Source organism: Cynoglossus semilaevis, chromosome 2 (assembly GCF_000523025.1).
Source record: "Cynoglossus semilaevis isolate Cse_v1.0 chromosome 2, Cse_v1.0, whole genome shotgun sequence".
Lineage (NCBI taxonomy): Eukaryota > Metazoa > Chordata > Actinopteri > Pleuronectiformes > Cynoglossidae > Cynoglossus > Cynoglossus semilaevis.
This window is the reverse complement of record NC_024308.1, coordinates 15,598,943-15,607,806: the sequence shown is the minus strand read 5'-3', so window position 1 is coordinate 15,607,806 and position 8,864 is coordinate 15,598,943. Positions and strand designations below refer to the sequence as shown.

The window sequence follows — 8,864 nt, the reverse complement described above, 5'->3', positions numbered from 1 at the left end:
AGAGAGTAGTTGAATTGTACACCTGTGATCAGAAGTACCCTACCCTAATGAAAATCACGATCACTCTGGGAACTAATTGAATACATTTGGAATTCAAATATTTACTCCATCCAACCATCCATCCATTTTCATCCGCTTATCCGTTACCGGGTCACGGGGGCCGGCAGTCTCCACGACCGCCACCCAAATCACACTGCATCGTACCAACCCCCCTGAACCTTCCTGCAGGTGGTGAGTCCACTAGAAGGTACCAACCACCCTAACCGGGATTCGATCTTGGCCAGGAGGTGAACCTTCTCTGGACTGTCCAACCTTACATCTCACTCTGGTCGACTCATTTCTAATATATGCCCGTCCTGGTCAGTTAAAATACATCAGCTTCATGTCCAGCTGCAGCCTTTGGACAGTGGCAGGACTTACCGCTGTCTTAAGAGGCTCCCCTTTCAATAATGCCTCAATTATTCTGTCACTCATCATCATTCTGACAGCTCTCTCCATCCCTTCCACTCAGCCTGACCTCTTTTCTGCACTTGTCTGTTCCTATTGGACGGATGACCCACAGATTCTTCACCTCACCTACCTCTGCTCCTTTCGGCTTCACCTTTTCACCGGCGGCTCTTTCACTCACGGATGTGTATCCTTGCTGACCTTCGTGCCTCTCCTCGATATCTCCCATTATCTGCTCACTCCAAAGTTCACACGGACACCTCATCTCACCTCATCTCACCTCCTCTTTCGTTACACGAGAAGTTCTGTTCGTCTCGTAAAGCATTTTTAATGCTGTGCTGTGGCACAAACCAATATCGTACTTATTGGTTTGTGCCACAGGTTAGCTCGTAAAGATTAGCACATGGGGGGGTGATACTTGAGACTTTGCCATTTGAGAGGTCAACAGTACAGTACGTTATAAGCAGGGATGTCTGATAATATTAGGTAGCCGATATTATCGACCCGATATTAGCATAATTATGTAATATCTGTAAGAATCGTTATTGTTTTTTCTTCCGAGAATGAAAACCTGGTAACTCAATGCCTGGGTTTTGCCAAACGTTCTGGAATCACTTGTATGTCCTGAGAAGTTTACCTCAGTGTTGGGGGCAAATGGTTGCATATATCGGTATCGGTTGAGATCGGAATTGGAAATTAAGTGTTTGGACAATATTGGCATATCGGCAAAAAGTTAATATTGGACATCTGTAATTTTAAGCAAGTGCTAAGCTCAGACTCTAAGGGGTGTCAAACTCAAGGAGCCAAAATTTTAAACCCAGTTTTAATTGTGGGCTGAACTAATAAGAATATTGTTACACAAATAATGAAGGAAATGTAGTCGATGCTAACTGTTCATTTGGAGTAAAATTGGAAATAGCAATGGCTAATTGTCAGTCACCTATCATTCATATGTTACAAACACACACAGACAGAATTTGACAATGCAGTACACTAGTACAGACCTTAAGATACCCATAGACATGTGAAGCTCTGGTGGGCCGCAAAAAAATGACATAGTGGGCCAGATTTGGCCTGCAGGCCTCGAGTTTGACACATGGGTTACAGTACAGCATTCATCCTTAATCTAGAGTATATCAGTAGTTCCTAAAGTGTTTATGTCAGTGTGTGGGGGTTACTGGTGTGGAAGGGTGGGGGGTGTTATCACGAGGCTCTTTTTCTGTGATGATGTCCATTTTTGGGAAGGAGTTGGAGTTTTGAAATAAAAGAAGTAAACTAAGGTAATATTAGTCCAAAAACACTGCTCTACATAAAATCACTAAGTGATTTTTATAAATGCTACATAATCCTGATGAAAATCGTTCTTTACCTTTCTAAGGCAATTACACTCTAAACATAGGCTGTGATAAATGGAGATTGTCGTCGAGAAAAACAAACAAAACACAACTCACAAAGAACACTGAACAAGATCCATGGCGAGAAAATGTCATGTTGGGGTTTCAGAGGGATTTATCCAAAGTGGGCGAGTCACATAATTAATTAGCAGGACTGTGTCCACTTGTATCCCTGAGGGTATTGAATTTGTAAAAAAAAAGGGACTAATTAATGGTGAAAAGGAAATTGATTGAGCAACAAGGACGGTTGATTAATCTCTCCGTCTGTGGAAGGTCTGTGAGTAAGAACACACGGTACGTTTTACAGAGCTGTACGACCAAGCTGAGTAGACAGCCAGGGATTGATGAGGAGTTCCAGGTCATGTAGCGTGGTTCTGCTTTAAGGCCCTGATACTGTTGATGTCTTTGTCCCCACAGTCTGGCAACGATCTACTGTCAGTACTAAAACAAAACAGTTGCTTTTGGTTTTTAAAACATTTTCATCGTTTTAGCCCTTATTTGTAGCCTGCTTTGTAGAACTGGGTTTGCTTATGTTATACATTTAGGTCATAGCACTACATACATACATTATTTAGAGACTACAGTGTCCCAGAGAGGTACTCCAGAGGTTTGTCAAAGGGAAACCTGGGACTTAAAGGACTTAAACTTTTGAATTAGCGGAGAATTTTTAGATTCCTTTTTTTTCCCGGTCATGTTGTCATAGCTTTGACCTGAGGTGTTTCGTCGTTACGTAGCCCAGCCATCCATCCATTTCCGTCCGCTTATTTGTTACTGGGTCACCACCCAAATCACACTGCACCGTACCAACCCCCCTGAACCTTCCTGCAGGTGGTGAGTCCACTACTGCCCTAACCGGGATTCGCTCTTGCCCAGGAGGTGAATCCTGGGGTTCCAGACCATGATGTTTTTGTGTCCTAGATTGTTACGATACCACTGTGTTACCGTATGTGGGTGACTTACGGCAAAAATCGAGTTGCGTTGCGCCCTAGGAACGTAACTCCAACATAAGTAGAGGGCCCTCTTTATATTTATAAATATATTTAACAATTGTATTTTAGACTTAAAACTATATCTGTGGTCTACAGTTGACTTCAGTGTCATTCAGAAATTTCAAAAAAAACAAAACATATTTCCCTTACTCGACAGACTCACTCACCCTCTACGCAAACCTCAGTTTAAAAAGCTAAAATTACAAACAGATGGAGTTGTAGTAAATGGTGTGATGGCAAATTTTATTAGAACCCCAAAATAAATCAAGCAATTAAGAGGCGTTTTTGAAATGATCTAAAAGAGATTAGCATGTTTTTAATCAGTGAAGTATCTGAGTACGGTTCAGTCAGCACTGCCGACTCTCCTGCAGTGCTTCGGTAGACTCAAGAAGGGGGCATTAATGGAAAATAACAGTTGTTTAAACCTATAATTAGAATCCTGATACTGAGTCTGTTGGTCAAATATGTGTTGTTGACCTTCTGCAGCACGGGTGTCAAACTCCCTGGGCCGGACCGGTACAATCATAACATAATTACCTATAAATAACAATAAGTCCATGTTTCCCTCATTTGTTTTCCTGTAAATAAGTACAAGTATATTTGAAAGTATTTCTAGTTAATGAAGTATAATTTGACAAAACATAACCAACATGAAGAGTTTGTACATTTTTTTCATTTTCAAAGCCCATCAAGCGGGCCAGATTGAATCCCCTAGCGGGCGGGTTTTGGCCCGCGGGCTGTATTGTTGACACCCCTGTTCACCCCTGCAGTATATTGCAGGGCCCGCAGGCTGTATGTTTGACACCCCGTTCAATAATCAGTATTTATAAGCATGTAAGAAAAATTTAATTTTCACCAATATGCGTTCTTCTAAGCGTCTGTGTGCCAAACTGTATTTTCATCAGACTAACTCCTTATCTCATAATAAAGAACAAGGCCTCGTACGAGCAATAGCCACTGGTTGTGTTGCCAAAAGCCGATTCTTGGCTACACAACAGTCGCGTGTTGTTGTCCACAAAAAGAGAGAAGCAAATTCAGGCAAATGTTTATTTAAAACTTTGGAAAGGGCTCAAAAGGTCGACATTCATTATATTTAATCAGTGAAGTATCCCAGGGGGACTGTAGTTCCGGAGTCCTCCGTATTTTATAAAGTGCAGTTATGCTCAAAGGCCATTACGGTGACGCTGCATCCAGCTGTGCAGTCTGGCAATGATCAAGTGTCTGGATGAATAAAAGAACACAGTTTGCTCTCTATTTTTATCCCCCGTAGTTTTAGGGATCACTCAGTCTGTACTTTAGGAATTGTTTGCTTATGTTTGACAACTTGAGTCATAGTAACAGTAATACATTTGTTACTGGTTTCCAGAAAGTGACTCCTGAAGCATGTCAAAGGAGAACAGAGGCCCTGTGGGAAAGAGGGGCTGGGATTTTTTTAAAAGAATCCAGAAGAAAACCTCGAGCTGACCCTAAAACAAATACTCGGGCATGAGAATTTTACAAAAGATATTTTTGGAGTGGTGTTTATCAAGGGATAAGATGGTGTTTGCATTTCAACTACCCCAAATGACTTTTCATTCAACATGACTTTTCTGGCTGTTTTAATATATATTTTTCTATCTTTTCACCAGTGATTTTTTTTGTTTGTGCCGTTCTTCTGTAGCTTTTTCAAGTTTGTCTGCTCTGCCTTACTTCCTTGGCTTTCACTCCGTTGTGATTGTCTGATGGGTTTTGCTTGTGGCCCATTACCTCCTCTTCTTTCAAAGCGTGCATCAAGTCCCCACTCTCTCCTCACTGTTTTTGTTGAATATGTTTTCTGAATATTTTTCTTTCTGTTATGCTTTTTTTTTATTCTTAGAAAGACCACATAAAGTAGATCAGCGGCTGGCTTTTCTGAAGCCAGAATTCATTTTGATTACCGTATATTCCAGACTATAAGTTGCAACTTTTTTTCCATCATATACTCAGGTGTGACTTATACTCCGATGATCTTATCTGGTGTGCTACTCCTGTAGCACTGAAAATGTACATGTTCATTATTTTCACACTAACGGTCACTAGAGGGCACTCTAGCTGGCTGGTGAGACTTATACTACTGAACGATCTACTGATAGATCCTGATCTACTAACTGCCCCCCCTGCTGTACATCAACAGAAAAACAGAATTTCAAGGCTCACATTATTTGCCAGCGGTATTGTTGCACATTGTCTCTCGCTCGGTAAGGCCAACGGTAAAACATGCTGAGGTTGAGCTCCGCCATGAATCCTAATAAGATGGACGGCTTTTCCGGCCATTAAAATGACCCTCCACTTTGTGTAGATAATGAAAGGTAATTAGGTGCAGATACCTTGGCTGGAAACCCTACAATCCTTTCCACCCACGCACTGTGGAGAGGAAGTAGCCATTTGTTAACTCCCACATGTTCAATAAAATACTGTTACTGTTTGGAGTTTGTGAACTGACTGACTGAGAGTCTCTTTTTTTTTTTTTTTTTTTTGCAGGAATGTTTCTCCAAGAGAGTTTTATTGAGGAACCTGACGGCCTGGTGTCTGTAAACCTGCTGGTGGTATCTGCCATTTCAGCTTTCGCAACGGGAGCCATCCTCTCCGGCCTCATGGTGTGCTGGATCATGACCCACCGCCACGCCCGCAGCTCGGGAACCAATGCTGCCAAACGCAAAGGCGAAAAAGAGCAGGGCATGCTGGGACATGGCCACAGTGGCTCCGTAATGAGTGTGACAAGAACCAGTGGCCGTGAAAGGCGACTTTCACAGGCAGACAACCCCTTTGTCATGCCGAACGGCTGGACTAAAGGAGACATGGACCCCGGGCTTCTGCCAACCCCGGAGCAGACGCCATTGCAGCAGAAAAGGGGCATGCCTCTCTCCGACACTGACTGGGACCAGAGCCAGACCTTCCTCACCACTGTAGGGACATGCCCAAATAATTCCGTCATCTACTTGAGCTCCAAGTTCCTGCATGGGGGCGGCGGAGGCGAGGGAATAGTCCGGATAGAGGACCCAGGGGAGGTTGTGTTGCCCCTGCACTCAGAGCGACAACGCTACCTGATTCTAGCCACCCAAAGAGGAGATCACGGTGGTAGCCGTCACGGTGGCACCATAAGGAACTCAGCTGGAGAATACATCTACCCTGTGACGCCACAAGACTCCCCCGACCGACGGAGGGTGGTTTCTGCTCCCACTCCGCACAATGACTATGGAGAGCCTCGATGGAGTCACGAGGCGCTAAACTACAGCAACAACAGAGCACCCTATCATTCCCAGCGCCAAGGGCTCATTAGGCCAGACATGCATGGGTCTGGCCGGCTGGGAGATCTGCCCGACTTCAGCTATCTGCTGGGTAAGAACATTGGAGAGTGCCCCCCCAGTGGCCAGTGAGGAGAAGTGTGCCATTCCCTCCAACTGTAAACTGGAAAAAGTCAACCCCAAAGACCCACAGTCCTGGTCCAAAGTGTCCCCGTCTGTCCTCTCTCACTGTCATTTAATGTCCGATGACATCATTCAGCCGAATGGAGAGAAAAAGAGAGAGAGAGAGAGAAGAAAAAGAGGAGACTCGAAGCTGAGGAGAGACACTGTCCTCACATCTACGCTCCTTTGCACTCAATCTGAGGAGCTCCGCTCCGTTTGTGGTACAACCGCAGCTGATATCACTGGGCAAACAGCGCCACACGGGGAGCAGTGCAAAGGAAGGCGAGTCCTCTTTTTTTTTTTTTAAATTAAAGACACTGAAATTTCGTTTAAAAAGACAGTTTTTCTTTTAGCGTCAAATGTGAAAGCCCCCCCCCCTCCCTGCCCTCCTCCGCCACGGTGTTTACGGATTCGCCACTACAGATATTTTTTTAAGTTTGAAATTTTGTTGTCGTGTTATGTCAGTTGCATCCAGTGGACAACAGCGTGCTTTTATCTGTGATTCCAGAGTGGGACTAAGATGTATTGAAGATGTGCCAGAGAGCAGTGACTCTCAGTGTGTTTGTGTCTCTTACTGTCGAAATGGAAGAGGCCACAACAACCCCCCAATAACCCCCACCCCGGTGTCCTCTCTCTGACTGTGAAGAACAACTATAACACTGAGGTTTTCTGTGAGCCGTCACAGAGAGCTCGGTGGATTTTATCATATATTTTTTTGTGTGTGTGTGTGTTTGTGTGTCTCTTCACGTGTTTATCAATCAGAGGTGTGGGTTAATTATTAAAGGGATGAAATTCTTCGTACCTCAGATGCAGCACTGGATAGAGCCATGATGAAGAGGAAGAGAGCAATAATGATAAAGCGAGAAATATATATATATATATACATATACATATATATATATATTAAAAAATGAAGACTAAGCCAGTTCAATGAGATATTTTCATATTATCACTGTTTTCTCAGTATAGTCTTGTAAAGCTTATGTCAGTCCCCCTCACCCTCCTCCCATTCTGTTCCCTTCTCAGTATGCCCAGGTCTCTCTGACCTGACCCGAGGCCTCCCTGGGCTCCACAGTCCATTTAAAAGTGGGAAATGTGAACTGTGGCTGTCTCACTGTCTAACAGAGGCAATGAGGCCCGGCCGCCTGGGACATACATTCAGCTTCTTCTGCCAACACTGAGCCTCTTTGTGCCTCAGACGCATTGAAAAGATTGCACCAACAAATCGCCATTAAGAGTCAGAGACCTGTACCAGATCTGCAGTCCAATAGAACGCCACTGAAGAGAACAGAATCTGCCTTTCCTCAAGTGAGATGTACCAACCGAGTCTTGGTCGGGCAACGCTCTCAGTGCTACTTGCCAGGACGGGGGCGGAGCTGGCGGTGCCGAGGCCAGGGGTTGGGACGCTGCTCGCTGTCACAATGGTCATCCCTTGTGACGTTATCCCTTTCGGTCTCGCCGTGTCTCCCAACAAAAGCCGGATCAAAACAGATGGTGGTGCGTGTACTTGGGTGTGGAGTTACTCTTTCACTCTTTTGTCTTCTGATGTTTTTCCATCTCTTTCCTCTTTATTCGTTCGAGATTGAAATGCAGATTCAGAGATAGTTCATCTGGCTCATCTGGGTCACAGGAGTGTTTTTTGTCAGTGTTCTATCTGTCAGCTGCCGCTAAGAGTCTCTTAGGGTTTTTATCACTGATTGTGTGACTCATATTGAGTGGGAAAACCGGCTTTCATTAATTTCCCTGTCTTTCACAGCCTTCTGTATTCTTTTGAATTATTCATGTGTGCAGCCACCTTTGTCTGACATTGGCATAGCTTTGATAACATTGTCCCCCATCACACCACTAAATGCCACACCAGATATTCAAAGCATCACCCAGAGAAAGGGGAAAAGGAGATTCGAAGGCCATGATTGGTCATGAAGGGGCAGATGGTAAATAGCCAGGTCAAAAGGTCAAAGGTTTTGTTTTGAAGTTCATAAACACTGTCTTTAGACTCTTTACACATACACCAATCATAAAACTGCCTTCATACTAAGATGTAGGTTTTTTCAGAGCAGGGGTGTCAAACATGTGGTCCGTGGGTCAAAACACATAAATACCCAAACACACAGCTGCTATGTGAATTGGCAGCCCTCGCCGATGTCTTGATTTATTGACAGTTGAGGCAGTGATTTGCAAACAAGAGATGTACCTAACTGCGCATGTGCACAAGTTTGGTCCTGTGTTCTGCGCTTTGGCCCACCGGTTTCCAGTGCAGCGAAGTGTCACGGGTGGCGAGAGGGGACTTTCAGCATATTGTCTTTATTCGTGCTATCTAAGCCTCCAGCCACTAGATGGCAGCAGCGTAGCTCAATTTATTAATCTATTTTGATAATCAGGGGATTGTATGTAGAATAAATACGCATGAAAAGGTGTGAAAGAACTTCTGTCCCCTAGGGGGCGTGGCAGAAATAATTGAGGAACACTGGTTTATTGAAACAATAGCATTTATGGTATATTGTGTAGCAGGAGAATTATTACACAATAATTTATCTGTAATGTTGAATTGTATGGAAAAAAAAAAGTTTTTTCAGCCGTCAGATTTCTCACAGGAAGTGCCAATCAAC

At 44.0% G+C, this 8,864-nt stretch overlaps 1 protein-coding gene across 1 annotated transcript in view; it reads left to right on the top strand.

The window, feature by feature from the left end:
* sema6bb (sema domain, transmembrane domain (TM), and cytoplasmic domain, (semaphorin) 6Bb) overlaps positions 1–6,557 on the top strand; it is a 70,678-nt gene extending 64,121 nt beyond the window's left edge. The window contains 1 exon segment of the mRNA XM_017031337.2: positions 5,330–6,557. Within this exon segment, the coding sequence (XP_016886826.1) occupies positions 5,330–6,225 (896 nt within the window). The 3' untranslated portion in view covers positions 6,226–6,557.
* Positions 6,558–8,864: the final 2,307 nt, after the last annotated feature.